Source organism: Mixophyes fleayi, chromosome 3, assembly GCF_038048845.1.
Source record: "Mixophyes fleayi isolate aMixFle1 chromosome 3, aMixFle1.hap1, whole genome shotgun sequence".
Lineage (NCBI taxonomy): Eukaryota > Metazoa > Chordata > Amphibia > Anura > Limnodynastidae > Mixophyes > Mixophyes fleayi.
This window is the reverse complement of record NC_134404.1, coordinates 175,425,470-175,453,157: the sequence shown is the minus strand read 5'-3', so window position 1 is coordinate 175,453,157 and position 27,688 is coordinate 175,425,470. Positions and strand designations below refer to the sequence as shown.

The following is a 27,688-nucleotide window of genomic DNA, read 5'->3' as shown; positions in this document are numbered from 1 at the left end:
AGAAGTGTAAACTGAGTTTTACCAATTATCAGAGCATAATCATACAACTACAAACGAGTTTTTTTAAATTGTAAGACTATCATCATCAACATTTATTTATATAGCGCCAGCAAGTTCTGTAGCGCTTTACAATAAAACTATGGTTTTATTTTAAAGTGAAAATACTATATATATATTTTTAAACATTGTCATTATTTGTGCTTTGAATCTACCCAATTATTATAATTCATGTGTAGCACTGTTCAAAATATTACAATAAATATGCAAATTTCTTCATGTAATAGGGCCAATTGATTCTTCACACACTAAAATGTGTGTGAAGGTAGGAAAAGTTTAAGAGAAATGGAACTGGGTTCTCTGCTGAAAGCCAAGCATATCCTTTCAACATTCAATTCAAGTGACTTGTTTATCTAACTCAATCAAATTCAGAAATCTGCAACTGGATTTGCAAATCGTTGATTAAAACTGTATTTCCTATAGAAAGTATCTGTAGAGTTATTTTGATGGCCCTATAGCCATCTCTCTCGCTGGTCTGAGAAATATGAACCTGATCTAGAGAATGTTTACCAGCAGTTTCTCAGCTTTTTTTGTGCGCACTACTTTTGTTTTTACCCTTTATATAAGAAGTCAAATTTGGTTATACTGAAAGGCGGTTGGTTGGCTATAAAACAAATAGAATATTGCATAGAGTATATTAAAATAAATTGAACCACAGGTATTGTATTAATTTGACATTTAAAGAGGCATTTAAAGGACAGAAAATTTAGTGACTCAATTACATCACATTACAAGTACATTACAAGTATTTTAAAATAATTTGAAATCACACCCACTGCAGTATATATCTGAGTGAAAAAAAAAGATATTTAGAAAACAAACAATTTAATGTTGCAGTAAAAGTAAAATATATTAAAAGACTATTTGCAGCAACAAATACCACAGCTACTGCCGTATTTATTTAAGTGAAAATTAGATGCCTATAAGAGAGGTAATTTTTGGGAACAGTTGGCAAGAACTTTATTCTGACAGTCTGACCCACATCTACTGTGACATTTATTTAAGTATAAAAAAAAAAGGTTTCAAAGTCTGTGTAAACTAAAACTATAAAGAAACTATATACCCAAAACATTATTCATAATTTGTTTAGTTTACACAATAAAATTACTGAATAGTTACTGCATACTTGCCAACACTCCCGGAATGTCCGGGACACTCCCAAATTGTGGGTAGGACACCCGGGAGAATAGGGCATCCTCCCGCATCTGGCCACTTCTGAGTGAAGTGGGGAGAATTAAAGCCATCATGACGCAATTCTTAGGGAATTGTGTCATTTTGGCCCCATCCCCTGCTGTAAAATGATGCATACATTACAGAACTTTATGTACCACCAACTATTCATTTTAGAAAATGCAGGTTATTTACTCTTCTAAATACTGACACTATGGGGCGTATTCAATTGTTAGCGTTAACGCTAACAAACGAGCGCTCGAAAAATCTTACCGTTAATACGGTAATTACTCGCGGAATTTCAGCTTGCTGCTCCCTGAGCGGCAAGCTGAAATTCCACGAGTAAACTACCGTATTAACGGTTTTCGCGCGCAATATTACCGTATAAACGGTAATATTTTCCGAGCGCTCGTTTTTCAGCGTTAACGCTGACAATTGAATACGCCCCATAGTATGTAGTGAGACTGGTTATGCATGCTGTGAACCATATATTATTATTTTTTTCTTGCAAAAGTGAATCTCGTTAGAGAATGGCAGCATACATATGGGTATACTACTATGCCCAAATTTTTGATGGGACAGAAGACCCTTACCAATTATGAAAATGACCCATTTTCATATATATATCTTTTTTGTTAGCACACTAAATCTATATGGGAAATGAAGGTCTTAAAAGGACCATCAAAGACATCATCATCAAAACGCCCTAGATGTCTACAAAGCAAAAGAGAGGAATCTCTGAGTGTGGTAAAATGCGGCATGCTCATGAGCATCCTATAGGGGAAAATGGTCTGCTGTGCATTTTTGTATGTCTGTTGTTGTTTGTCCTGTCTACCCCAGAGTTTATTCTCTCACATATGTTAGAGATGCTTTGGCGCAAAAGTACAGCATACATTGAAAAACCATGACAAACGTAAAAGGGTCAGATAGAGAAGTTGTTTTTGCCAAAAAAAAAAAAAAAACCCCTGTGATAATGAAGGAGCCTATAAAACTGCTTGTACAGGTAAATGCCCACCTGCGGCGGACCTATAGCAGTCGAAAATTAGTGCCAGCCTGCAACAAGCAAATGCGAAATAGGAAAGCAATCGACCTGTTATAGATGAGCACAGCATCCCTGAAAAGAGCAGCATAATATAAACAGATAGCTGCAGGATAAGATGGACATTACCAGCAGTGACGGAACTACCATTGGTGAAGCAAGTGCATGGAGTCCATGGAGATAATGGGGCCCGCTGCACGGGGTAATAGTGAGCTGTGAGCCCCAGTTTCCTCCACCCCGCACCATGGCCCACAGCTTACTAGTTCTGCCTCTAACTGCCAGGGTGAACAAAACTGTTCCAGGGAGAGCCAAAAAGCTGCTTCCTTAAACTTTGTAGCAAAATATAACACTTGGCTATAATGAGAGTCACCGAATGTGAGAAATCCCCAGCAGACCAGTGGGATAATATTATTGTTCAATTCCAGACTGGTGTGCCACTTTGATTTAAGCGAGAAAGATGCTCAACAATATATTAAGCTTAAAAGGCAGATCCTGACTTTGCTAGGTGTAACTATGACTGTTCAAGGGGTGTAATCCCTTGTGTTTCATACAGACAAACCAGTGAAATCATAGATGTTTGACCTGATCCATCTTGACAGGAAATGGCTACAGACCGTGATCTCAACACACAGCCCATGTTGTGGAAAAGGTGGTTTTTGAGATTTTTTTTTTTATAAACTGAATGCTCTGTAGACATGAACTTAGCCTCCAATCAAGGCGATACATTATTTTGTGTCAATTGAGTCCTAACTACCACCAAGTTTCAAAGACTTCTGGAAGTAACATATGCAGGTAAAACACATTCACCCTGTTTTAAACATATTATGAAATGCAATTAGTGGGTGGAGACCTCCTTGGTGAGCTTGATGCATACCAGGGATGTCCTGAATAGGTAAATCCTGAGCAAAGGGTCCATATCAGGATGTCAAGGACTGCCATTATCCAACTAGAATGCAAGATAATCAGACAACTTACAAACACATTGTATATATGAGTACATATATTAGTGGCCTTCATATTTAGAATTGTGTATATATATGTATATATATATATATATTATTTAACAATAAACATCTAGGTAACACCCCCTTCCCCCAACACTTATCTTTATCCGTCCGGCTGTATAACTTGCTGCCGACACTGTATCCTTTTTTTTTTCTGCCCGCACATGCGTGTTATGCTGTCAGTGGGGGACAGAGGGAAGCACACATATAAACAGGGAAGGGAGTGGTAGAAAACAAATTGGGAAGATCTGCGGCTGCATGCAGTAAGGTGGGCTGTTTCTCTGGGAGGGCCAGAGACCAGGAAGCATATAGTGGTCACCAACCCCGTTCCCTTCCCAGAAGTGGGTCGGCGGGCAACTGGAAACCTCCCCCGCATAAGAATTAGATTTCTTTTTGTAGAGCAAGATTATAATTAAAGAGTGCACAGCTATTTTCACTCCACAATCACTTTGATCAATACCTGTTAAAAAAAAAAAAAGTTTCAAAACAAAATGTAATTCTTGTGACCATACTGCCTGACATGAATATAAAAAAGTAGGTATCAGTTCGATGGGAGTCTTTACTTCCAGGAAAAGCCTGATCTCTGCAAACCCTACAATATATCTTAAAATGGACCTCCTCAGGATGTGTAATTTCCCATGAACGTTTTCAAGATAAATAGAGATCAAGTAAGAGCTCTAATTAGTTCATGAACATTTCAGAATGCTTAAGGCCATGGAAGGGTGGAAGGACACTTGAGTCACTATGAAAAAATACAATAATCAGAGAGAGAGCTCTATTTTAAGAAGCCAAGTTTATTAATCAAAATATTTTATATTTACTTTGGTTCCATGTATGATTTGATCCAAAACAACATATGTCAACATCTGCAACTTTGATACAAGTCTTTATTATTTTGTTTGGAATCTATAACACAACACAATTAAAATTGTTTTCATGAGCTGTAAATTTCAATATTAAATTATATCCATCTTATCTACACAGGGAGTTTTAACACGGAATATAAAAACTTGTCTTAGCCACTATAGTTAGAAATAAAAGATTTGACAGAGCTTGGCTAAACACAGGCCTAATGCAACCACATTAAAACACAATGTGTTTTTGATATTTGCACTAACTTTGTGTTGCTTAATATTTTCAATATATGAAACCGGTCATAGATCAACTTTTATTAAAATGTTATTGTTTTGAAACCCCTACAGTGCCCACTTCCACAGAAGATATGAGTGGTCACTGATACAATGCACCATGAAACATACTAGTAAGTAAACCAGTAAAAAATACCACTGGTAGAGTTACAATTGTGGTGTGACAGACTTCAGTGAAGTAATGCAGCAAGGTGAATACAGCATTATATTCTAAATATTATAGCAGGTGCTCAAGGGTAGATTCAGTTATCCTGCACATTAGTCAGCCTTCACACACAGGATGTCACATAAGAAACTTCTTGTTAGATATTTCTACTTGTTGTCTTAGATTTTCTTTCTATAAAGACCACACAAGGTTGTCCTGATAAAGAGGATCTGCATGTTTTTGAAGCATTGAACATATGAAGTGTCTTGCATTGTTGAAGCCTGGTGTGTGAATCTTCCTTACAGCTTGGACTTTAGTGAAGTGTATTGTACATTATAGTAAAATATAACAAAACAGCAAGACACAATGACATGATAATACATACTCTATTTACGCTGTAAAGAATGATCTAATAAAACAAAGATTCGCTCTGTCAAAATGCCCCCATCCTACGTTTTGAGATAGGGAAGGATTTAATGCAGTAAATCTCTCATTCTTTGCCATCTATTTGATGATTATCACTTTTCCTGACACAGCAGTGACAGCATTTGCAATGATGCATGTTACAGGATGCTAAAAACTGAAAAAATAACAAACATTAAGTCAGTAATCATCTGTAGCAGCTTAGCCTTTACACAGACATTTCATTGGTGCTGTTGCAGCAATCAAGTCACAGGCACTTAAACACTACACCTTGTAAAATGGTGGCACTTTTTCACTGCTCTTTCAGTATTATCTCTTTGTTCTAGTTTCCTGCAAATGTTTTTTGCTATATGTGCGACTGAAAACATTTTCACTCATTAAAATATCAATAAAAATTATTTATTCAGGTTTATTCAGCTGAAAACACAGTTAAGAAACAAGGGAAAAAAAAATAACAATACAGTCTGGATTGAACCATTTTTTCTGACTATAAAACAGTAATTTTCTAAGCAATAACACACTAATATAATGATTTTCAAATATCATTATAGTTCATTTAGGGAATAAACAATGTGTGATTACATCTCTTAGAGACACTTGGATGACAATATGATGCTTGATAAAGTCAAGCAAGTCTTCTTTCATTTGTAATGATTGTGTGGCCATAAGGGGCAATGCTGCTTTAGAACCTATGGACCATGTGTCATTTTACATAGGCAGAACGATCAATATACCAACTTCCAATTGTGGTAAAACAAATAAGCAATTAAATAAGATTCTCTGCGCACAATATCTTAGCACATATATTTCCATGAACCTAAAAAAAAATAAAGCAAAACTAAACCTTACTTTCAATTCGGGAATATATTCCCAATAACATGTACTGTGCATTTTAAATGAGATGTAACCCATTTTAGCATTTATTTTACATTCAATTATTACGGGGATTAGCAGAAGTCAAGAATTCAGTTATATATCCCTCTACTCTTCTGATGTAGAGGATTTTCTGGGTCGGAGAACAAGATCTTTGATTGTAGCAGACAGCTCTTGAAGTTCTTTCCTAATGCTATCTGAAGCCTTCTCAGGTTCATCTGCTAGATCACCAGTCGTGTCTACATCATCTTCTTTCTGCTTTGTGTGACCTATAAGCTGTTTTACCACAAGGCTTTGGTAGTTAGCCAACAGGCTATGCTGATCCTGAGCAAAACAAAGAAAATAGAAATCAGCTGAAAAAAATCACCTCTTCACAACTGCATATTAAACAAACACCTGAACAGACAACACATAATTAAACATATGCTTACATTTACTATCTGTTACGGCTTTATAGTTTCTCCTATATTTCCATTTTCTACTTGTTTGCATTTGGCTATCTTCTGCGCAGTTTTGAATATTTTAGAGTATTAATGAGCGTGAACAGCCTATGTACTGTACTGTGTTCTCCAGACAAAACCTGCAACGTCAGCAAGCTTCCTGCTTTTTATACACTGGCTCTGTAAAGTCACATGAGTTTTGGACACAAAGGAAATTCTGCCCACACTAAAAGCCCAAGGCATTTATGATGGAGAGGGAACGGCAGTTTAATAGCTGATTTTTCTCAACAACGGTATTCATATTAATAACATTATCTGGTAATTGTATGCTGTACTGCACTATTAATGTTAGATTTTTGAAAAATGCATGAAAGGTACACTTTAATATGTGTTGCTCATAAAAACAGTTATACGATTTCTCAAATGTTCTCAATAGTGATCAAAATATTAATCTAAAGAATTTCCTAAGCAGAGTATTCCTGACATACTCTAACATTAACTTGTGAATTTGGGTGTTACTAGGTTTATAGACAGCAAAGAACAGATATGTATCTTTTGTTACTAAAGAACACAAGATTTCATTTTGTGAGTCATTGTGACTTCACATTTTTGTTCAGTTGTCCTGTCAACTGCTATCAGAATAAACAGTTTATACTGACATTTGATGTACAGTATTGGAATACTTTACATCATGTATATGAAATGGTCTGTACTTGTTTCATATAAATTTGAATGTTTTATACATTTTTTGGGGAACAGTTTCTAACATTTATAGATGATTAAAAAACTGCATAGAATTTAATTGTGAATGCAATAGACATAAAACATTGTGAGAAAAAATGCACATTTAGATATTCATGAAATATATCAAACATTTGTTAACTTCCTTATTTTCATACTTCAAGAGAGTGTAAATTAGTCTTAAAAGTGAACAAATACTGTTGTTCAATTTGTTGTTAACACAACTATGCCCACTTTTACATTGTTTATTAATACTGTCAACCTCAGCTGTTTTGCCAACATCACTTTTGTAATGGCAAAACTACATAGATACAACAGATGAAACTGAAAAAAAAATAATAAAAAAGTAAAATTACTAATAAATATTATAAAATGTCACTATCCATTAACTCCCTCTACCGAGGCCATCAGAAATCATGGATAGCTTAGCCTTATTATCCTTTTTTTATATATAGCGCCTATATATTACGCAGCACTGTACAGTCAGAAAACGTTTATTCACTCACTTCAGTCCCTGTCTCAGTGAAACTTAGAATTCCCCTCCCACACGCATACACAAACAACCGACTGCACCAGTAATTTTTTTGACCGTGGGAGGAAACTTCTAAGGCAACATTGCTAACCACTGTGCCACTAGCTTTTATTGAGACAGAACCGATTGCAATGCAATAAGCCAAATCAAACAATGTACCAAAGGAATCAGAAAATCAATATTATTTTACCAACTGGTACTGGTGATACTGGGGGACATTTAAAAAAGTGGGAGTATATGGCATATTTGAAAATTTTATAATCATGGCCATGAAATTCTTGGAAAACTCAATATTTTTTACCAGCTTTTCTAAATGACTACATTGTGAATGAATGATTTTGCAAAGTATTCATATCTCGATTACAGAACTATCAAAAACGCATATATTTCTATGTGAAAGTTAAAATTGCATGTTAAATAATTATAATGTAGCAATAAATCATATAACTACCAATATTTAATTATAGCAAACAAAAACTGGGACAAACAGTGAACTTTGTTTCACAGTTGATTTTTAATGAGTTCTGACTAACGGGTTATTCTTGGGATTTCAAGGTTATGTAATAAAAGGAAGTATCACTTCTAATCCTACACTACTCACACAGGTACACCCTCAAATCTATCCCAATCTCCACTCTGAGACACGCTTACTCCTCTTCTCTCAGCTCTGCCCTTTTCCCAGAATTTTGTAAGCTCACTATTGAGCAGGGCTCTCCCTATCCTTTTTTTTCATATCTGAATTTATTTTCTTTACGCTGTATGGCCGTTTAGTGGTGCCTTACAAATCAACAACAATAATATTAAGTAATGTGCCATTTGCTTTCTTTTGCCAAGAAGAAATAATCACCAATAACCCATGTATATGTACAGCTTGGTTTTCAGGATTCATTGCTGTGCTGTGTAGTGTAGAAGCTGTGTCTTAGTCAGCACCATACCTCAGGGAGCTTTGTGCTTAGGAATGCAATAATCTGTGGCACGCATCTTCCTGGTGCATGTAGCATACAATGTGTATTCAACTGAAACAGCAAGACGGATGTCAGATGTAGAACAAGAGCTGCATCTTCTGTGACTTTAAGCTGCTCTATAAGAGCTTGCCTGTGCTGGAACAAAACTTGCCTGAAAAACAAAAACAATATAGCAGCCTCAATTTAATATCAATCATTCCATACATTTAATATTCTAACAGAGGATCAGCAAACTGCTATGCAGTTTGTATGCACTTCTAAATGTGTGACAGTGCTTGTACACCGGCAAGTGTACAAGTTAGTGAGAGTGAATGTGAAGGGTAATGGATTATGGGGAGTCACCTGAAGGCGTTTGTAGGAGATAAATTAAAAATGTCTTTATAAAAGGGTGATTTATATTGTGGCAATCAAATGAGCAATATGCAATATTCTTTCTCTACCGTCTTCCAGATGCTGCTCCAACACATATGCTCTTAAGAGTACCCTGTTGGCTAAATATGGTAACAGAAGCCAGAATGGAGTATATTAATTTTTTTCTGTATGCAAGGCTGTACTGTATGCCATAATATAAATATATATATATAATGCCACACAGTTCAGCCTTGCATACGAAAAAAATATTGATATACTTGATTATGGCCTCTCGCTCCGCCCCTCTCTATATACACACACATTATATATATATATATATATATATATATATATATATACACACACACATACATACACATATATACACACACACATATACATATATAATGGAACACTGATGCCTAATTGAAGGCGACAACTTTGGATTTAAAGTTGGCTTTATGATACCGTTCAAATAGCTGTTTGTCAATAGAAAATACTATATACTTGTCTCTTCCACGAGGTCCTCCTGCCCTTCTACCCCTCTCTCTACCCCCGCTTGGGGCTCTCACCTCTCATCTAGCTGTACATTGAGCTTCGGAGTTACTGTGCTTTTTGTTAACTGTACCGTGCTGTCTCACCCTGTATCGTGTTCCTGTCTCTGTCCCTGTACGGCGCTACGGATAGCTAGTGGCGCCCTATAAATAATAATAATAATAATAATAATAATATGCAGACTAATGTTTTGCTGGGTCATTTCCTCTAAATTTTGCTTAACTAAAGTGACATTTGTTTACAGATGAAACAGGTGGCATGTAAGGCAGTTAACCTAAACATTATATCTTCTCTATAAATGCCTTTTGACAAAATGAAAGTATGGACTGCAACGCGGCACATGAAGTTCAATGGAAAATAATAAATTTGGGTATCGAAAGTAGTCAATCAGATTTTTCATTACATGTTCCTGACAGCCAAGGGTAAGGACCCCACTGCAAGTTCAGCTACATATATCAAGTTAAATGTAGTGATAAAAGAGTTTGAGGCTTTTGAAGAAATTAAACAATTTTCTAAGGAGAAATGGGAGATGGATGTGTACAGTGTAAGTTTGATCATATCCTATTAATAATCCATATATTGTTGAGTGGCTAGCAATGTGGAGGAAAATATATCATGAAAGTACAATATTTCCTCCGTATAAATTCAGAGTTAATTTACACCTGAAATACAAGTTTACTTCAATTTAGAAAAAAATGTCAATTGAAATGAATACAATTATATTAGTATTTTTATCAATCAGTGCTTTCATCTTTTCTTTTTTTGCCTATTTTATACAGGGTTCAGTATCCTGTTTTTGTTTTTTTGGAGCAGGTTGCATAGGCACTTTTTAAAAGATTCATTATTGATCACCTTTAGCGCCCGATTTCCTTTTATATTTATTTCTATATTCTCTTTTATTAAATGGACATTGTGACATAGTCCTCTTGTATATTTGTACAATTACCTATTAGACTAATGTCTTTTTATACTAAAGCAACTACAGCTTTCATACCATTTTTAATTTTTATTTGCTCACCATTGCATTATTAATATATGCTTTTGATATGAAAACTATCCTCTGATGAAACCGATCATGAGCCAGTGGGCGAAGAAACGCGTTAGGAGTTGTAAGACACTGGTACTCTGACATACTGATGCATTAGCACGCTGCTTCAGTGTCTAGTACCTGTTCATTTGGAGGCATATTCTACTCATACGGCCAAAAGTATTATGGTCACTATTAGAACGGATATCTATTTACTTTCTGGATAACAGTTTGATGTCATTACTACAAATACTGCTGAATGGGAGATTAACTGCGGATTTCAACTAGCAGTGTGTGCCTGTGGTGAATGTTCCCTACAGCTAACTACTTGTCACTCTTTCTGTTTAATTCAAGATTGGGAAGCCTTTTATGATAGGTCCTCTTTTAAGATTATCTCTGGAATTTGTAATCCTTTCTGATTAATCAAGTTCCGTGACTTTGTATTCTCAACACGCATGTTGTATAAAATTTTTCCAAAAGGAGATTAAAACTTGTCTCTATAATCTAAAAGGAACATAAATATCAGATTTTGTATTCACAAGGACATTATCTCTACTGAGCTATCAATCTATGCATTTTATGAACAGTCTTGAAACAATTATTTTTTCAATATTGAGTATTTACTTACATACTGTGGTTATCTCTTAATGGGTACTTTGTGATCAATGAATTTGTGATTGCTAACCAATGATTCGTATTAGGGTGGTAGTTCAAGTCAGGGATCTAAGTACTTTTTAATACAGGTTTTAATAAAATTATATTAGTATTTTTGCATATCAGCGCTTTCATCTCTTTTCTTTTTATGCATGTATTATATAGACCATTGCCGCTGTTTCCCTCACTGTTGACATCTGCTCTAACCTACAATAAAATTGATGCATTTAAAGTTTTGCATGTCATAGCGGTGGTCTCAGAGCCCCAGCCCTGTGCTGTCTATTATCTGTTTATGGGGCTGTTACACCAATGTGTTCATTTGGATAAAGTCATTTATACAATGTTGCTAACTGGTTAATCATGTGATTGTTCTTAGACTATAATCAATAGTGCAGCCTCTAAAAAAAAATCATTGAAATTGGAGTCAGTAATAGCAAGCCCTTTAGGTTAAGTGATCCTCAAATAGTTAAAAATTATATGAACTGTGACAAGCATCAAACTTAAACATGTAAATTAAGAAAGCTTGGCCTCATACACGCAGGTAATGAAAAAACAACACTAGTCAAAGTGAGGATTAAACCTTGTACTTTGTTTTTTAAAAATAGGTCTCCCTGGAGAATAGAATACTATGTACTTAAAGGGGCATATTCAATTGTCCGCGGGATTGCTGAAATTCCTGCGGACCGCGCAGGATTACCGTTATTACGATAATTTACTCGCTGGATTTCAGGTCGCAGTTCAGGGAGAAATCCAGCGAGAGATTACCGTATTAACGGTAATATTTTTTCCGCGCTCAAACTTTGGAACAATTGAATACCCCCCAAAGAGTGCTTCCATAGAAAGAACTCCACTGCATTTTATCAAGTGTCAACAATTCTGAACTCTGCAGGCAATGTGGAAATTGATACAAAGCAAATCATGAATATAAATCCATTTGCTTACATTTTTGTTTGGACTATCGGCATCAAAGCTTATTTCATATGGGTTGAAAATGTACGTTAAACACTTTAGAATAACATACCTGTACGAGGTCTAACACTGCAATATACTTTTAAAGTTCCCCTTTCTTACAGTGATTACCTCATTAATATTTCCAAAAAAAACCTCTACTTGTGACTTTTCTATGCAAGTTTTTGTTTCAAATCTCTTGATGTCTAATCACTGCAACATCACACAAACTATACTAATTTAGGAGAAACTTCACAGTGCATAAATCTGTGCTGATCAAAAGCTTTAAGTCCTAACTTCCATGCAGAACTTTAAAATGATGTACCTTTCTTTCTTCTTATCTCCTTTTTTGACTAAAAGGCCACATGCATCTGCTGCTGAATCCAGACAAGACAGAAATTCTTCTATGCTCTGCGAGAGAGAACAAATATATATATATATATATATATATATATATATATATATATATATATATATATATATATATAAACTTCCTTGAAACAAACTTTGAAAATATTTTAATATCATTTCTGAAAACTGTGTGCAATAACTAATTTTCAAGATGTGGGAAAATGGTTCTTCTAGGAATTCTCACTTTCATTCAGTCTAATAGCAGAACATATATAACATAAATAGTGGTTCAAAAAGTATTATTACATTGCCCCATTTATACAACATATCAAGCCCCTTCTCCCAATAATTAGTATAATGACAAGTAAAATGAAATCTTGAATGTTAATGAGAGGGATACATGGATAAAATGTACATTTACACTCGTTCCTAGTTGTCTTATCTCAGCCACTGTGTTGAACTACTTTTGTTCTTTCAAGTGAGTCCTCAAATGTATGTTTAAGGGTTGAAAACAGAGGGAACCTCTAACTTCTGAAGTTTAAGGCACATATGCACAAACCACAACCTGTGGGCTGCACATGGCCCATAAGGCTATTGGTTGCAAATGCAGATAGTAGGGCAGATACAGGAGGACCTATGAGAAAAGAAATACTATGGTAGAACTGTAGTGTCTCTCTGTATCTGTGGTAAGCGGATCAGCTCTCAGCAACATCTAGGGGTAAATGTATCAATCTCCGGTCTCTTCAACTCGCGGGAGTTCGGCGGGATGACAGCTAGAATTTAAAGCGGCGCTGCCTTGTAAAGGGAAACTTGCTTTTACAAGGCAGCGCCGCTTTAAATTTTAGCTGTCATCTCGCCGAACTCCCGCGAGTTGAAGAAACCGGAGATTGATACATTTACCCCCAATCTTATATTAGACCATGTAAAGGCATGCTATAGATACTGCGAGAAGACATATACCCAAAGATTCTTATGGAGCTAAACTCAGAATTAGCTAGACCGCTATTCTTAATTTTTATAGACTCAATTTCATCAGGCTCAGTACCAAAGGATTGGCGAACAGCAGAGGTGGTGCCGTAGTTTAAAAAGGGAAAGAGATCAGAACCAATAGTACGGAAACTACTGGAATGTATATTAACTGATAGCATTCAGGATTACTTGATGTGCAATAAGATTATTAGCGGGAATCAGCATGGATTTGTGAGGGATAGGTAAATGTCAAACTAATCTATTTAGTTTCAATGAGGAAGTTCGTAGAAACTTAGACCATGGTAGTACAGTAGATGTGATCTACTTAGATTTTGAAAAGGTCTTTGATAAAGGACCACACGTTTACTTTAGAAAAGAGGTGCCTAAGATGGGATATGATTATTATGTACAAATACATTAAGGGTCAATACAGAGAACTTTCATGGGAACTTTTTACCCCAAGGACTGTACAGAGGACACTCGGTCATCCCCTAAAATTATAGGAGAGGAAGTTCATAACCAGCAATGGAAGGGTTTATTTACAGTAAGGGCAGTAACGATATGGAATTCACTGACAGGGAAGGTTGTGATGGCAGATTCAATTGATACATTTAAGAAATGGTTAGACAAAGTTTTAGCAGAAAAGGATATCCAGGGTTACGCACATTAATTAAAATGAAGGATAATAGTGGATTCAGGGAGAAAATGAGCCATGCAAAAAAATACACTTTTACAATATTACCTTGTTTATTACATCTTTCTGGCTACTAAAAATGGAACTCCACAATTTTTTGAATCTTCGAAAGTCATATAAACCAAATTATAAGAACTTTTTGCAAATTTATTGATTGTCTGCCTCTATTTTGTTTCAAATAATGAATATGGCAGACAGCCAAGACCAATTAGACTTTTACAATGTTGCTGAAAAACAGTGTGCTAATGGTGCCCACACATGTTGCAATCTTTATATTTTGAGAAATTTGCATCTGAATGATCGTAATATAACCTCACACAAAAGTTTCCATTGTGCAACTCTACTGATTGTACTGAAGATTTGCATACTATTGTATAAGTGCACCACAGAATGTGATCATATTAGGGGGAAAAAATACAAATGATCTATCATAATTATATGTGATCTGGTTTTATATCTCCAATCAAACAGGATTATTTGACCTCTATACATGCAATTTGTTCAGTAAAACTTGATTACAAAATAATTCTATGATCAGACTAACATGTGTGGGTACCATTAGTTTTGCAGGAAAGCTCATACTTTTTACCCATTAAAGAGCAGTAAAATAAAAAAACATTACTTGCAAAATCATCTCAACAACTGGGGGATATGGATTTAAATAAAAAAAAAAATGAGTGCACAACTCAGTTAAACTTTGGAGGTAAAATCTAAGAGTAGATGAAAGAAGCGTTTCTAAAATTTCAGCAACTTACCTTTCCAGACAACAAACTGTTGAGCTTTGTCAAAGGGCCTTTGGCTTCATCCAGGAATTTATTTAAGATTTTTTTTCTTACCTGAAAATAAGAATATTTTGTAGAGCATAATACACTTTAAGAAGCAAGAAACGTTAAATTTTTTTTTTTTAATGTCTACAGAGATACTAAAAATATATACATTATTAAAGATAAATCTACCAGCACAGACTTTGTGGAGTCCGGGTGAGGGGCTGTGTCCCCTCCTCACCTACTGAGTTACCAGGAGCGAAACGGTCCAGGCTGATTCACATGAATAATTAGTGAATCTACCTGGACTGGTTAAAAAGAACAGGAGGCTGGATTACCGTCTGCAGACCTGTGTGTAAAACTTGGCACCAAAGCCTTCGTGACACAGTCCTTTCACTTCTTACCTATCGAATCGCTCCTTTAGTGTTTCTACCTCTGGCACATCCTCACCACCACTCCCATTATCTGCTGGGTTTCCACAAGGCTTTGTTCTTAGTGCACTAATTCGCTCATTCAGCCTCCAATACCACCTCTCGCTGATGACACACAAATCTATCTCCCTTCCCCTGACCTCTCTCCTTCTATACTATCCCGTGTAACCAACTGTCTTTCTGCTATCTCCACATGGATGTCCCAACGCTACCTGAAGCTCAACATGTCCAAAACAGAACTTATTATCTTCCATCCTGCCAGAGTCACAACCTGTCCTCAAATCTCCCTCACGGTCATTAACAGTACAATTTCCTCAGTCTCCCAAGCCCGCTGCCTTGGTGTCACACTTGACTCTGCCCTCTGCTTTATTCCTCATGTCCAGACTCTCTCCCAGTCCTGTCGACTGCACCTTAAAAACATTGCCAGAATATGCCCTTTTCTTACTTAACATGCTACCAAAACTCTTATCAATTCTCTCATCATCTCCGGTCTTGACTATTGCAATCTCCTATCTGACATTCTTGCAATCTCCTATCTGACATTCTTGACACCCATATATCCATACTTCAATCCATCCTAAAGGCTGCTGCAAGACTGATCTTTCTCTCTCACCACTCCACATCTGCTGCACCACTTTGCAAATCCCTACACTGGCTCCCTGTCTCCCCAGAATAAAATTCAAATTACTCACTCTTACCTACAAAGCCCTCAACAACAACACTCCTGCATACATCTCAAATCTCATATCAAAATACTCTCCCTCCTGCCCTCTTAGATCTACCTGTGACCTGCGCCTTGTCTCGTCTCTGATAACCACCTCTCAATCCCGCCTACAATACTTCTCCCATGCTGGTCCCCACTTATGGAATTCCCTACCACACTCAAATCAGACTTTGACACAGCCATCAAATCTTTAGATGGTCTTTGAAAACCCATCTCTTTTTTTTTTTTTTTTTAGAGGTGACCTTATCCTCGATAACACTATTCACACTAATGCACAGTCACAACTATCCCAATTTCCACTCTGAGCCACACTCGCTCAACTTGTTTCAGCTGTGCCCTCTTCCCTTTAGAATGTAAGCTCTCTAATGAGCAGGGTGCTCCATACCCTTTGTTTTCATGTCTCCATTCATTTTGTCTGCCTTGTCTGTTCTTGTTCTTAGTATGTACTGTTTTATGTATGTCCTTATCTTCCCTACTGTACGGTGCTGAGGAGCACTGTGGCGCCTTACAAATCTATGATAATAATAAGAATAATAGTAAAGCCCCATGTAAAGTGTGTATTCCATTTGTGTTACAAAATACCTTTAAGCATTTTTTAACAACTCTTTTCAGAGCTCTATTTAAGCAATAGACAAAATTCTTCCTAAAGAAACCTATACTAGCTGAAGGCCTGTGACCTTGAGATAAGGGCTAACCCTCTTAAACAATTCCCTGGCGGCCCGGCCCTGTGCTGAACTGCCAGCACTCTGCCTCCTGCCTTGCAGTAGTGAACCAAAATAAGTAGACAGGAGTAACCAGCCACAGTGAGCAGCAAATATGTGCGGCACCTGCTGCACATACCACCCAGAAATAAATGGACCCAGGTGTCAGTGAAAGAGCCTGGTGGTGGCAGCGACTACTTTCCTACAATGGTAGTGTGCAGTTGGCACTTACAGTTGGTGAGTGTCTGATGGCCAAGCAATACCAGTAGAAATAGTCATAACTGACAGGTTAATCATGGTAAGAAAAACACAAGACAAATTTGTAAAATCCCTCCCCCAGACTGAGTGGCAATGTAAGTCCATCCTTAACAATAATATTTACACAATGTATATGCTATTCACAAGGAATTCTTAAGTGTCACAGAAACTGCATGATGTGGCCTCATCGCTTGGGAGAGGTATGGTAAGGAAAGGAACACTTTTTTATATGTATTCTTTTACAAACATTATAAAGACTATTTTTTATTACTTCTAAACAATGTTTGTTTTTTTATTTCCATCATTTGGTTGGCAACAATGTCGACAAAGAGTCCAATAGGCCTCCCCTGTACACAAACATTAGTGGATCTGGAGCTACCTTTATATAGCAACACCAATTCTGCGCTGCTTTATAGAGAACATCTGTCACTCCCATCAGTCCCTGCCCTATTAGAGCTTACAGTTTAAACTCTTTAACACACACGTACTAGGGTTAATTTTGTCAGCAGCAATTAACCTACTAGTATGTCTTTGGAGTTTGGGATGAAACCGGAGCACCCGGAGTAAACCCACACAAATATGGGTAGAACATACAAATTCCAGATTCACAGGCCCTGTTTGGGAATCAAATTTATGACCCTAGCGCTGTGAGGCAGAAGTGCTAACCACTGAGCCACCGTACTGCCCCAGATCAAATATGAACTTCCCTTACAATGTCACTGGGCTCACACTAAAAGGGAATACCTGGTGATGTCATCTTGACATCATTCCTACGCCATTGAATGTAGAAGAATGTGGTTCCAGTCCCTAGGACCCCTTGGTTGTCAGTAGCAACTTGGTTTTTAAGGACAGCGGTGTACTGGAGTGGCGATTAAGAGGTCATGTAAAAAAATTTGCTCAAGAGTTATAGCATCACTAGCCCACAGTAAATTTACTGTAGCCTGTCAGCAAAAGGCTGAACAAAAGCAAATAAACACAAAACAACTAAAGTGTTAATTTAACAAAATAGAAATACTTGTGAAATATGTAGGCAGATTAGCTTTACTAAAAGCAAAACAAGTAAAATTAAGCTATAGATACAGTACCTCACTAGTAATAGTAGTATAATCTTCCACAGCCATCATTATATCGCCAGCCAGGAAATTGAAGATAAGATTGGTAATATCTGTGCATACTGTTTTCAGCAGATGCTTGGCAAGGTTGCTTTGAGTTTCATCTGTATAATAAAGAAAATCCAGTCATATATCAATCAGACAAAAGCTAACTAGCATGAGGCTTGTTTTTATTTTGTATATTATTAATGCAAAATTTGCTAAACATGTCATTAGAAAACAAATGATAATTTTTATATGAAAATATATTTATTAATTGCCATATTGCTTCATTACATGTGCATGGCATGAAGGTAGAAAACAAGTAGTGAGCTCTCCAGCAGTTTTGTGTGATGTTTAAAACATCACAGTGAGCCACATGCTGGCTTCTCACTCTGGTACACTTAAGGTCCAAACTCATTGTACTAGTTCAGCTGGGGAAATATTACTCATGAAAAATTGCTGTCCTTGTCCAATAAGCAGCCTCAGCATGTTCTGTAAACAAGTAGACTGATTACTAAAGGAGTTATAAAAGATCACTGTGTACTTCTTTTAGCACAGCAGTTTAGGTATAAATCAGATTGAGAGAACAGTTAGTTCAATACTTCCATTTATCATAATAGTTTTCATGTTTTTTTGTGATTAAATTTAACTTTGCTTGGGGCTTACATTTTTCTTACTGGTTTCTAACCCACTGGGGGCTGCTCTGAGTGACAGTTAATACTTATAGACAGCAATTTGCATGTGGTAGCTACTCAATATTTCTAATCTACTCTGATGTCTATTGATTTTGCTTTTTAGCTTCAGTTATCTGTAGATCACAGATGACCTCTTTTAGAGGTTTCTGAAAATGACAATGTTTGTTAGACTGTTTTGTATAAATATGTCTAATTCAAGTATGCAATTTTATAACAATGAACAACTTCAGCTGTGGAAGAGCTCCCAGAAAATTATGTCCTTCATCTATTCAGTAGTAAAATTATACCCCATTCGTACTGCACCAAAATGCCGGGTTTTTCCCGGGGCGAGCTGAAACGACCGGGGTCTTGGTGCAGTATGAATGGTAGAAGTGAAAAATGCCGGGTGTAAAAACCCGGGATTTATCGAGGGGTAATTCCCGGGTCGGACCCGGGTTGCCTGCACTATGAATGGTGCAACCCGGGTTTTGCCATAGTTGCATAGAGGGGGAGGGGGGGAAGAGAGAGAGAGAGGGGGAGCGAGAGTTTTTTTTTTTTTTGTTTTCATATTCCAGCTTTCAGCCTATGAAAAGTGCTCTGGTGATGACTCCCACAAATTGCCAGGGCACAGACTTGTGCAGTATAAATGGGGTCAACCCGGGAAATTCCCGGGTCCAAGGTGCAGTATGAATGGTGTTTCTGAGCTGGGACGCTCCGAGCCCCTGCAAAAACCCGGCTTCAAAAACCCGGGATATTGCCGGGGCGGCAGTATGAAAGTGGTATTAGTTGATGGCTAGTCTTCAAGATTCAAGAACCTATTTCATCCTATGCTAGTAATTTCCTAACATAAATAAACCAATTCAATTGAACAAGCATGTGTTTAATGTACAGAGGTTAAATACCTACTCAGGGAAATATTGTATAAAGACAAAATAGGCTGGACATAGAGTGAAATAGGGTCTTGCATTTTTCTGCAGCTACCAGTCTCTGATGGGCTGGGATAGAGTTGCTGCGGTGACCTCATCACTGTGCAGCAGGCTTCCAGTTACCTTACTTACTGCTCCTCTACCTGCCACTTCTAAAATATAAGGCAAGTGAAGCCGCATGAAAAAAATTGTAAAATTAGCTATTTTATCAAAAAACAACTGTGATGTATAAACATCATTTTATATAGAACCACTTTGCACACGACTGTATATGCAACAAACATGAGGTGGAGACGAACACTGACTAACAATGGTCTCATGTATTTTGATGTACTTTTCATTCATTAAGGGGAATTCCATTTAGTCACAATGCAAGTGTTTGTTCCCATCTCTCTTGAACTTGACTAGATGAATGAAGTCCTACTGAATGCACTAAAAGTGCTAAAACACATTAATTTTCAATGCTGTTTTCATGCACTGTATTTTGCTCCATTGAATGGAGTGTCACTCAAATGAAAAACTTTCATTTCTGCATTTCCACAATTCAATATAAAGACAACTGTACAACACTGACCAGAAAATTAGATTAGAATAGGTCAAGACACTGGAATGTAATTTTTTGAGTCTGTTTTTGGAGCTTCCATATTATTTTTGATTTAGCATTTTTCCTAACACAACGTGTTTCAATCTTATAATGGAACTGGTAAAAGCAGTTTCTGTAGTGAAAAAGGTATTGTCAGTTCAGACTTTATAATTTGCAATAAGCCATAAATCATAGGCTCCAATTTAAAACTGTGTGTAAGGTTTTAACTCTTCCATAAGTATAACATTTAGATATTTTCTTTCATTTCCAGTCCAAAACTTCACTTTCAAAAGTGTATTCTTAATATACAATGTGGACGGGGCTGTAAAAATATGTTTTTTAATGAAGTTGTTGGGTTCTGGGTATGTAGGAGATTCTGTGAATCTGGATCTCTATTATCTACCGTATGTTGCCCTGCTTCTAAAGTCATTCTATAATTAATTAAAATAAGATTTTTGTACTTACCGTAAAATCTCTCTCTGAACACGAGTTGGAGGACACTGCTCACCTTGGGGTATATACCGCGTTGTGTGAGTAAAGGCAACAAAAAACTTGTCTACACTGCTCCCCTCCCCATGAAGAGCTAAGTTTATTTACTATCCAAGTCACAAGAAAGGACGAAAACACAACCAACAGAACTGTCAGAACAAAGGGTGGAAGCGCAGTGTCCCCAACTCGTGATCAGAGAAAATGATTTTACAGTAAGTACAAAAATCCTGTTTTGCCTTTCACACTAGTTGGGGGACACTGCTCACCTTGGGGATGTTCCAAAGCTGGCCCTATGGGTGGGAATGCTCCGAATGAGCAGCACGTAAAACTTTACTGCCAAAACTCGCATCTTTTAAAGCAAAGATGTGGAAGCAATAAAACCTGGTGAATGTATGAACAGAAGACCAAGTAGCTGCCCTACACAACTGCTCAGCTGAGGCCTCGTGGAATGAGCTGTCAGACCTTCAGAAACTGGAAAGCCCTCCAAAATGTACGCCTGCTGGATAGTAGCGGTGATCCATCTAGCCACTGTCTGCTTTGTGGCCGGCCAGCCATGCTTGCGATCGTCATACAGGACTAGAAGACTATCAGTCTTCCGAACCGAAGCTGTACAGTCCACATAAATCCTCGAAGCTCTGACCACATCTAAAGAGACTGAGTCCTGACCAGGCGCTAGCAAATTCTGAGGAAGAACCCACAGAACAATATCCTGATTTATGTGAAACCTCGTGACCACCTTTGGTTGAAACTAAGGCTTAGTTCTAAGCACCACACGATTGTCATGGAAAATAAGAAGAGGAGCCCGACATGACAGTGCTGCCAACTCCAAAACCCGTCTGGCCGAAGCAATGGCCATCAAAAAGGTCACTTTCCACTAGAGAAGTTTTAAAGAAACAGACTCCAAAAGGTTCAAAGGGTGACTTTTGAAGCGCCGAAAGAACCAAGTTTAGGTCCCACGGAGCTACTGGCGGAACAAAAGGCGGCTGTACATGAAGCACACCCTGTAGAAACGTCTCTACCTCCGGTACAGAGTGATACATTTCTGAAAATACACCGACAACGCCGCTACCTGGACCTTGAGGGACAAAAACCTCAATCCCTTGTCCAGAATAGCCAACACCCTGGCTAAACAAAATTAGTAGACTTTGATCTTCTCTGATCTTCATGCACTGAAGTACTGAGATGCATTTTAGAGATAAAAGATCTTACACCAGACACCGGATCTTCCGCACTTTGTCTGAAGGGAGAAAAACCCTCTGACAATTTGTGTCGACAACAATCGCAGGAACACTATACATTTGGATGGTTTCCAACTGGATTTTGTGTAGTTGATCACCCATCCATGTTCCTGCAGAATGTCCCTGGTCAGCTACAGATGCGACTAAAGCCGAGGTACCGACTCCGCCTTGATCAGCAGGTCGTCTAGGTAAGGTAAAATAGTCACCACCTGTAAACGCAGCTGAGCTGCCAATATAGTCATCACCTTTGTGAACAATCGCGGTATGGTGGCCAAACCAATTGGGAGAGCCCTGAACTGAAACCGCTCCAGACCCACCGCAAACCGCAAGAGACTTTGATGACCTGTCCATATCGGAATGTGCAGGTAAGCATCCTTGATATCCAAGGATGCTAAGTACTCGCCTTTCTTCATGGAATTTATCACAGATCTGATGGACTCCATTCGAAAGCTGGGAACCCGTAAGCAGGTGTTGACGTCTTTCAGGTTTAGAATTGGTCTGAAGGACTTATCCGGCTTTTGTACAAGAAAAAGGTGAGAGTAAAAGCCTTGACCTCTCTGCAGGAAGTCATGCTGCTTGTGTGTCTGCTGGCTTAGGGTCAGAGCGACGTCCTGTACAGGCCTGCCTGCCTATTTGCCCCCCACTCCCCATGTAACTGGGGCTTGGCTTCTGAAAAAAACACCTCTAGAGCAACTGACAAACCAAAAGGAGCAAAAACGCCTCCCTTTTGCTTTTGGCGCAGCTACTGGAAAAAGAGCACTCTTCCCCCCCTGTGGCCTGAGCGATGAATTTGTCCAAATGAGAACCAAACAAAGCCGCTCCGTCATATGGGACAGATTCCAAAGCTCTCTTGGAATCAGCATCCGCCTCCCAAGATCTTAACCACAATGTGTACCTAGCTGCTACTGCTAAGGAAGATGTTTTCTACAACTCCTGACCTGCATACAGAACTGTATCCCCTAAAAACTCAGCAGCATTTTTAATATGCTCTGCCAGAGGAGCCCACTCTAGTCGCTGGCACCATCTTTATGTATGAAATTCCACCATAAAAATATGTCATGACAAGCAGAAAAGAATGTCTTATTACAGAAGATAATACAGACCTGTGAAAAGTTTTATTCCCTTTTCAAACAAACGGATATTGTTATAAAGATTGGAGAGTTCTTCTTGGAAGTCCTTCATGGTTTGCTTTCTACTGGCTCCTGATACAGATGAAGTGGAGGACATGAAAACTGAACGCACCACCTCTTGGTAACTTTTGGTTAGGGGTCTGCAAAACATAATTGAATAAACCCAAGAATATAAATGAAATTAAAGATAATAAATTATATATAGCTAATTGAAGCCATTAACACCTGTACCAGAAAAACTTTGAGTAGCAAGGAATTTAATTTTCAATGCAATTGAATAAAACCCAGACATAAAAAATTTTATACTACATTTTATATTAGAGTGCCCCGGTTGTTATTTGAATGTATACATGCAACAGACTACTAGCTGCTTCCTACCAAACTAAGCGTGCAGTATGTATTATATTTAGCTGTCACAACACTCTGATCTTTAAGCTGTATGTTGATCTTCTGTAGGCAAATCCCTGCTGGCCAAGACTTTCAGTGCTTCATACAGTTAGTTCTATTTACATTAGACATAATAATGTGAAATACATTCTCTGTATGGAAGATAACATACACATATTAATACACTTAAACAAGGTAAAGCAAGTCCATAGCCATCTGCAGTTTTATTTGCATTTCAGTTGAGTTTTTCAAAACACTACTTGTTCCATTTACTTGAACAGTCTCCATTTCAGGCATTTCAAACTACAGAAACTATAAAATACTAGTAAAATGCATATCAAACACAATTCTGTAATGTGAGGAGTTAGCTGGAATAGTGCTGTAGGAAAGGTATTTCAAACATGTATCATTAGCTCCAGAGAAAGGGTGTATGTTTCTGTTAGATAGAACTTTCAAAAAAGCTGTATAGAACTTGGTCAAGGAAGAGTATGGCAGGTTCCCCAAGCCATAGCCCACGCAGGCTTTGGGCTGCTAGGCCAAGTAAGTTCCTGTCTCACATCCTGACAAATCTTTTTTCCGACTATGAACCACTGCTAATCCTCACTATATAACGCATGTAAGCAATTTTAGTGCTAGAAAAAAACATGCCACAATGAGGATGTGGTCTGTGTGCAAGTGGCATGCCTACAGGTTTAAAAGTGCTAGGTCTCCCTCTAGCCAAATTCACTGAACCCTGTATAAAAGATCTATCTATATACATCTGTAATTCATTTTCCCCAACTGCCCCGTCAAACTCCCCTGTAATTCCATCCAAGCTACCTTCCCACTAATTAATCAGGCTTCACTACCATCCCTCCACACTCCCATTATTCATCATCCCTTCACATCTCCATTATCCAGACACCATACTTCTTGGTCACCCCCCACTCATTATTCCCCTTTACATTAAATAGTAAAAGCGGGGGGTAGAAGAGCAAAGTCTCTGCCTACATCTTATTCTGATGCTGCAGTGCTGAAGTAACTGATCTACTGGACGCCTACCGCAGCACCTCAATTCCAGCCCATCAGTGACTGGGAGCTGCAGCATAATGTGATCAGCTGCGGGTAGGGACTATACTCCTCTACACGCCACTCAAATATGTAAGATAACAGAATAAGTGGGGAGAGCAGGACAGCATGCACTGCCAGATTATAAATTGTTACACACACTATTCCGCCCCTCTGTACACCAGTGAGGTGAAAGGGGTTGTGTTTGTTACTATGATATGCTGCAAGAGCTAACATTGAGCACAGCTGCTATATCTGCTTAGACTGGTGCCAACCGGGTCCACACTACACTCCTGCATACATATGCTACCAAAATATACATTATATTATATATACACAAAGATATCATTTATTTATTTTTAAACAAAATTTCTTATTGAAGATATTCAGATTATTAAAAAATAGAAACACCACAAGTACACATGAAAAGAATCATATGTAACAAAATAAAGCATGCACTTGTTAATACAGTTACTCACTGCATTTGAAATGTAATATTTTAAGCATATGATCAAGATTATTGTAAACATTGTATAACAACTGTAACAATTGTTACCTGATGATAAAGATTATATGTTACAATACAAAAAAAATAATTATATCATCAGAAGAGTAATTGCTATACACTTGCAAGTAGAGACCTATGATGCAGGGAGGCCAGAAGGGGCGGAAACATACACCCATTAGAGGAAAATCAAAAGATCTTAGAAATACTCTAGTTTCATACCAAATTGTCTAGCGAAAGCACTCTCTAAGCTGTTCTCTTAAGAGGATAGATAGCGTATTTATATAGCTTTCCCATGTATCACAAAATTTACAGGTTAGTTTTTCTTTCTGAAGGGACGCCTCCAACCAGTCCATCCGCATAATAAAAAAAAAAATTTTCTTTCAATAGATCAAGTGTGGGGGGAGAGCTCTGGACCCACATGTGGTGAGCGCACTTTCTAACAGCTGCCAAAATCGCCATTTACCACCTTAAAAAGTTCTCATGTTTTGAGACAAAATACCCAGAATCGGCCACTCAGGTGTAAACGGTAAATAATTCACCAGCTCCGCCATTGCGAATCTCCACCAACAGGTCCAGAAGCCCTTGATACTGTGTGATAATGGGACAAAAGCAATGGAACAAACCAGCCTGAGGTTCACCACATTTGGCGCTATTAGAGCCATTAGATAGACATATAATACAGCTGCCATGTGGTGAGCGATAACCTCTGTGGAATATGTTGAGAAACATCTCTACATATGTGGAGGCAGGAAAAAGTTTAATTTAAATGTTTAAGGTTTTGACTAATATGACTTCGTTTAGTTAGGTTAAGTACCTTAACCATTGATTCACACTGGATTTAGTAGTAGTATGATCTATTAAATTTCTTAGGAAAGTAGAATGTAAGGATATCACTTTCCTTTGAAGGGGATTAGATAACAAAAGCGTGTCCAGGGGATTATTCCAATCAATTTGAGAAAAGAAAGAAATTATACAACTAGCATGTTGGGACTGGATGAAAGCAAAGCCACAAAGTCCCAGAAATGAAAATAATATAATCGCCTGAGAATGTCGTAGAGGTTTTATACATGTTTTATCTAACAACTGACCAACCGCATGCACGCAAGCCTGACGTAATGAAGTGAAGAGCCACCATGCCATTTTGGAAGTCAGGGTTTTCAACAAAAGGCAAGTAGACAGATTTGTAGAAGTTGAGTTGGAATTTATTTTGGTATCCTGCCGGGGTGGGGGTGCTGTGACCCTTATGCGGGCTATCACCTGCAGATTTGGGTGGTTCCATCGGGACATTTCATACCTACAGTTGTATCACCCACCATTACGCCCAATACCGTTCGATCTTGGTATCTAAATGAGGTGAGCCAGACCAGTACCAGGATAGGCGACTACCCCAGAACATTTGGTACAGTAGGAGTAGAATTCCATCAATCAAACCCTATCCTTAATCTGCAAGGGGGTGAGCTCCCAACTATGGGCACAATCAAGGCATCCAACCCGGTAAGTAGATCATTGTCTGTTTTTTACCATCATTTGCTTTGGTACCAGTAACACACTGTAAGGTTTAAACCACGTGGAACTTTAAGGTCTACACCCTAGGTTACTGGTTAACTATTAGTAGATTTGTGTGCGACCATTGGCATTATGTTGGATGATAAAGGTTCTTAAAAATAATTTAGGTCTCTTGTAATCTACAGATAAGTTTAAATGTGACATGTATGTATGTAGAGAATCTATACACTCAAGATGTCTTCATTCCCTTTATCTGCTTTCCTCCGGTTCCCCCCTCCCCCTTGTAACTGCATTCAGTGGGACCTTTACTCATGTAGTTTCTTGAGCTCATTAAGTGATTAAACAATTAGTAGAATAGTTAATTCAGCTAATATACCACTTTGATCTCATTCATATCAAAGGGAAGAGATCAATTATATCTGTTTAAGCAAATTTGTTACAATATAATTTTACTTTGATATCAAGTTGCCATTGGGATAATTTTGATCATTGATTCCAGGACTTTGTGGATTAGGTGGGATCATTTCATTCTCTCTGCCCCCCTGGTGAGTACTGTTTTTACTTATTTTGGATTGTTCTACATGTGGTATTTTTATTGTGCATTATTCGTTTGGATCCGTTTCCATACAGAACATTTACAGGTTTTGGTCACATCACCGTTCTGTCATATTGACCTACTTGCTGTGTATAGTGATTCTTGCCACCTTTCTCCATATAACATTTTTTAGAATAATAATATATGCTTTTTTTAGTCTGTCTTACCTAACTGTTTTTCTTCATACTGGTGCAATATTATTATTATTTTTTGGACAAGCAATCAACAGTCTGTATATTTTTGTCCTGTCATATTAGATATATTTACTGCAATATATTTATTGCGAGCGAGGGACATCTTTGTTTGTTGATCAGTCGTTCAAGGAGGGATACCTTGGTCCCATGCTGCTGCAGTAATACTGCCTGGGATTGAGTGCAGTGTGTATACCTATCTACTATTTGTACAATATGCCAGATTTTCCAAACACAGATTAGAAGTGGCTTATCTAATATTAAGAGATTGCAATTTCCTGGTCATGAAGGAGGCGAAAGGCTATAATATTTAAATTTGGAAGATATTGTTTTTCTAATGCTATATTGAGGAATAT

The 27,688-nt window shown here is 37.7% G+C and overlaps 1 protein-coding gene across 1 annotated transcript in view; it reads right to left on the bottom strand.

Annotated features, from left to right (window-relative positions):
* Positions 1 to 4,044: 4,044 nt before the first annotated feature.
* The window catches only part of UFL1 (UFM1 specific ligase 1), a 67,268-nt gene continuing 43,624 nt past the window's right edge, over positions 4,045 to 27,688 (bottom strand). Inside the window, exons 14-19 of the mRNA XM_075202802.1 lie at positions 23,072 to 23,238; positions 18,050 to 18,180; positions 14,842 to 14,922; positions 12,398 to 12,483; positions 8,508 to 8,688; positions 4,045 to 6,183 (exon numbers count right to left, since the gene is read on the bottom strand). Of these exons, the coding sequence (XP_075058903.1) occupies positions 5,968 to 6,183; positions 8,508 to 8,688; positions 12,398 to 12,483; positions 14,842 to 14,922; positions 18,050 to 18,180; positions 23,072 to 23,238 (862 nt within the window). The 3' untranslated portion in view covers positions 4,045 to 5,967. The remainder of the gene's footprint in view (positions 6,184 to 8,507; positions 8,689 to 12,397; positions 12,484 to 14,841; positions 14,923 to 18,049; positions 18,181 to 23,071; positions 23,239 to 27,688) is intronic.